Below are 3,980 nucleotides of genomic sequence, written 5' to 3'. Positions count from 1 at the left end.
CATGACAATTAAAGGTCGAGAAGACATATCGCCCCACAGAGAGGATGTAATGTTAAAGGTCGTTACCCAACTGTGAAGAGGGGAAGTTTAGGTTAACAAAAAAAACTGAAAGGCGGGTAGCGTGGGATCGCGATAAGATAGGGACACCGTTAAAATTTTGAGAGCAAGGAGGAAATTTTAGGTGTGGTCCAAAAAAAAAAAAAATACTAAAACACAGTAGTTTTAGAAAACTATGGTAAAAAAGTGTTGATAATTAAAAAAATATTAAAAGACAATCATTATAATTTTATTGACAATAGTTTATAAGTTTATAAACGTTGTCTTATTATCACAACGACAACGGTTTATGTACAGTTGATCCAAGTGTTGTAAAAATATTCTCATTGATAATGGTTCATTACACCGTTGTCCCAACTGTTGTTAAGATTATCTTTTAGGGTAACTGTTGCATCAAAGACAACGGTCTTGTCAAAAATCATTGTCTTTTTCTAAATTTACAATAATTTTTCTTAAAATCATTGTCTTTGAGATGTTATCTTTTAGCAGTTTTGTTATACTGACTTCTTACTTGAATGCTAATTAAATATCTGAGCAACATTGATCTACTTGATTCTCACTAACTCCCAATCATCCGATCAACTTTATTCATATCTCAATAACATATTATCAAACAAATATCAAAATCTTGAATGTCGATTGCACCGATATAAATATTTTGTTACTCCCACTTATGTGAATTGCAATAGCTCGTTTTCCTTCCATCTTTACTTGCTTTCCGTCACAAAGTTCTCACAAAGTTCAACATGAGAACAATAATTTTTATCCTGCTCTTCAAATGTTGACTGATTTTAGATAAATGTTGCTGCAACCACTATCTAAATATTATTTTTCATTACATTTGTTTATCCTCCATTGTAGAAAAGAATAGTTTATTGTTATTGTGTTCTACTAAAATTAAGTATCTTTTTTCCTTTATGATTTTCTCGCTTTTATACCAGCAATCATTATTAGAATGATTAGAAATTTTACATCCAGTGCATTTAAAATAACAACTCTTGGATCATGACTAGCTTTCTTACAAATGAAACCATAAGAATGTGAGTTACCAAATTTTTGATGACACGAAGAGACTCTTCCTCTTATTCATCTAACTCTGCCTTGAAAATTCTTTCCATGACTTCTGCTATCAATCTATCCACAAAATGAGTCTCCTCTACCTTTTTGTTCTCATTCAGAATTTCTAGAGTTGTTATCATTTGCTTGAAAAGCATGCTTCATAGGTGATTGTTGTATTTGCTTATTCTTTTCACATGTGTTTCTAAAGATCCCATAAGTTCATATTGTGTAAATTTTATGAGATCTTTTGTTTACTCAATAACAACAATTATATACTTGAATTTTTAAGGGAGCTTTCTTAAGATTTTCTTAACAAGTTTCTTTTCAGGAATAAGATCCCCATAATTTTTTTTAAATTGACACCATATATCTAGCTTTTTGGAATGACTTATCCAATCTCATAAAAATTTTTCCATCAAGATAAATTAGAAAGGATTCACTTTTTACTAGAGGAAAAAGAGAGGATCTAAGCATTATACCATACAACATCTCGATAATTCTTGATTTGATAGATGATCTCAGTCACTCCCGAGAAAAATCTTTAACAAGTTCTCCTTTCATTGATAAATTATCAAATTCACTCCACAAGCTTTGTAACTTGATGATTCCCAAGCCTTTTTCACCTAATGTCAAAAATTATAGGATAAATAATTTTGTTTACCTCGTGTTGGATGATCCTCAATGTTAGAGCATTTTTCTTCGCATTCTCCTTGTATTGCTTCAATTTTGTTCTGAAGGAGAAGAGAAATCTTGCTGATATTATCTCTCTTTGTAACCTTCTTCCATCATGTCGCATAAATTTTGTGAAAAACAGATGGTCTCCACTTGAAAATTTCAATAATAATCATAATGTTATATTTGATTTGCTGTGTATGAAAAAAACATAGTTTGAATTTGATAGTCATCCTTTATGATAATAGACTCGATACCAAATTTGTTAGATATAAAAGAAAGAGAAATGAAATTGTGAGCAAATTCAAATTTGCTTTTCTACTTAACTTTTAATCCTTTTTCATTAGCGAGAAGCCTCTTTCCGATTTACCCTCATCTCCGGGATTAATCGGCTAGAAATTATAAAGAAATGTTTTGGAATTAATTGATTGCATAGAAAATATAATCTTCACCTAAACATAGAAAATTTATACTACGGAGAAGAGAAAGGACACTTACTTTGACTCATATGAAACATAAACACAATTAATTACCATTTATGAACTGGCTCATGCTTTACTTTCTGCTTCGTCTTGTCGTTCACCAGTGCTCTCGTGATCTCCACGCACAGATCCGAGTTCTGGCCGGCGAACGCCTCGAATTCCGGGGAGAACAGCACCTCCTCCGCCTTCTCCACCACCACCCGCATCGCCCGCTCCTTCAGCTCCACGCCGGAGCATCGATGCGCCGCGTCCAGCACCTCGAGGGCGTTGCCGACGCGAAGGTCCGCGAGAACCCACCGCTCACAGGACTTCCGCAGGAAGGGGATGTCGTACTTGTCGGCCGCGCCGAGCAGGGAGAGCACGGTCGAGAAGAGATCCTGCTCCACCGGTGGAAGCTCGCCGGTGTAGAGGAACTCTAGCAGGTGCCGCAGCTCGCGGTGCGTGAGCTCTGGAAGCGAGACGATGCCGCCGGCAGGAGCGGCCTTGCAGTCGTCGGCGAGCAGCATGGTCTTGAAGATTTCGGATCTAGAAGCCTGCGACGAGTTCAATTTGGCGTGAAATCGATGCGAATGCCCAAATCCCAAAAGAAATTCATGCGAATGCACAAAACCATGCGTCGCACCAGCAATGCTCGATGGGCCGGAACTGGTTGGCCGTCGCCAGCCTTCACCAAAATGTCGGTGTGCAACCCTTCGGACAGCGCCGCCAACCCATCAAGAAAAGCCACCTTCTCCTTCGTCGCCTTCTCCCTCCCTTGCATCTCCTTCATCCTCTCGAGCGCACGCCGAATCCCCTGCATAGCACCAGAATCTGATATTCATCATTTTTTTCATTCCATAATCAAATGAGGGGGGGACATCTGCACGCCTTGGGTGGCAGGGAATTGGAGCCGTGAGAAATGCTGGCGGCGGCTTTGCGGTGGGCATCGCCGTCGAGATCGGCATTCAAGAAGGTCATCATGCTCTTTGCGCCGTCGTAGCAGGCGTCGCAGATGAAGTTCCTCTGATTCGTGTAATACTGCACCATGGGCCTACAGTTACAGATGGCGCAGTCCATCTTGAATTTTGGACGTAGAGACAGAGATGGATCGGAACTCTGTCACCGTCGAGGATTTTTATATGCATTAGCACGGAAAAATCTAGGTTTTCATCCCAAACCATGCATTATGATTGTTATTTTTTGTTAAAAGGCAATTTTTTTTTAAAAAAAATTGTTTTATTATATTTCTCATCTAAAATTTTTATCCATTTAGTTAAAATTATTTAAAATTAATCAATCACATTTTAATATGGTCAAAAATTCCTTTAAAAAATCGATATAGTAACTATATAATAATTGCTATACTATTATAGTAGTTATTTAATAGCTACTAAAATAGTTTTGGTACGATTTGATCCAGTTTAAATAATATTAACTAAATTAATAAAGAAATTTTTTATATAAAAATGTTCTATATATATCATAAAAAATCGATATAGTAGATATATAATAATTGCTATACTATTATAGTAGTTATTTAATAGCTACTAAAATAGTTTTGATACGATTTGATCCATTTTAAATAATATTAACTAAATTAATAAAGAAATTTTTTATATAAAAATGTTCTATATATATCATGTTCAATATTACTAAAGAAAACATCTCCATTATTACTAAATATGCTTTTGACTTCCAAAAAAAATATTTTTATAAAAATATCAATTAACT

At 35.8% G+C, this 3,980-nt stretch overlaps 1 protein-coding gene across 1 annotated transcript; it reads right to left on the bottom strand.

Annotated features, from left to right (window-relative positions):
- Nucleotides 1–2,206: 2,206 nt before the first annotated feature.
- Nucleotides 2,207–3,416, bottom strand: LOC121983177 (BTB/POZ domain-containing protein At1g01640-like). The gene is made up of 3 exons (XM_042536135.1): nucleotides 3,138–3,416; nucleotides 2,893–3,063; nucleotides 2,207–2,803 (listed from the first exon to the last, which is right to left on the bottom strand). The coding sequence occupies exons 1-3, from the start codon at nucleotides 3,324–3,326 to the stop codon at nucleotides 2,318–2,320; spliced, it is 846 nt and encodes a 281-aa protein (XP_042392069.1). The 5' UTR covers nucleotides 3,327–3,416; the 3' UTR covers nucleotides 2,207–2,317.
- Nucleotides 3,417–3,980: the final 564 nt, after the last annotated feature.

Source organism: Zingiber officinale, chromosome 5A, assembly GCF_018446385.1.
Source record: "Zingiber officinale cultivar Zhangliang chromosome 5A, Zo_v1.1, whole genome shotgun sequence".
Taxonomy (NCBI): Eukaryota; Viridiplantae; Streptophyta; class Magnoliopsida; order Zingiberales; family Zingiberaceae; genus Zingiber; species Zingiber officinale.
Note: the sequence above shows the minus strand (reverse complement) of the source record. Positions and strands in the feature narration are given on the sequence as shown.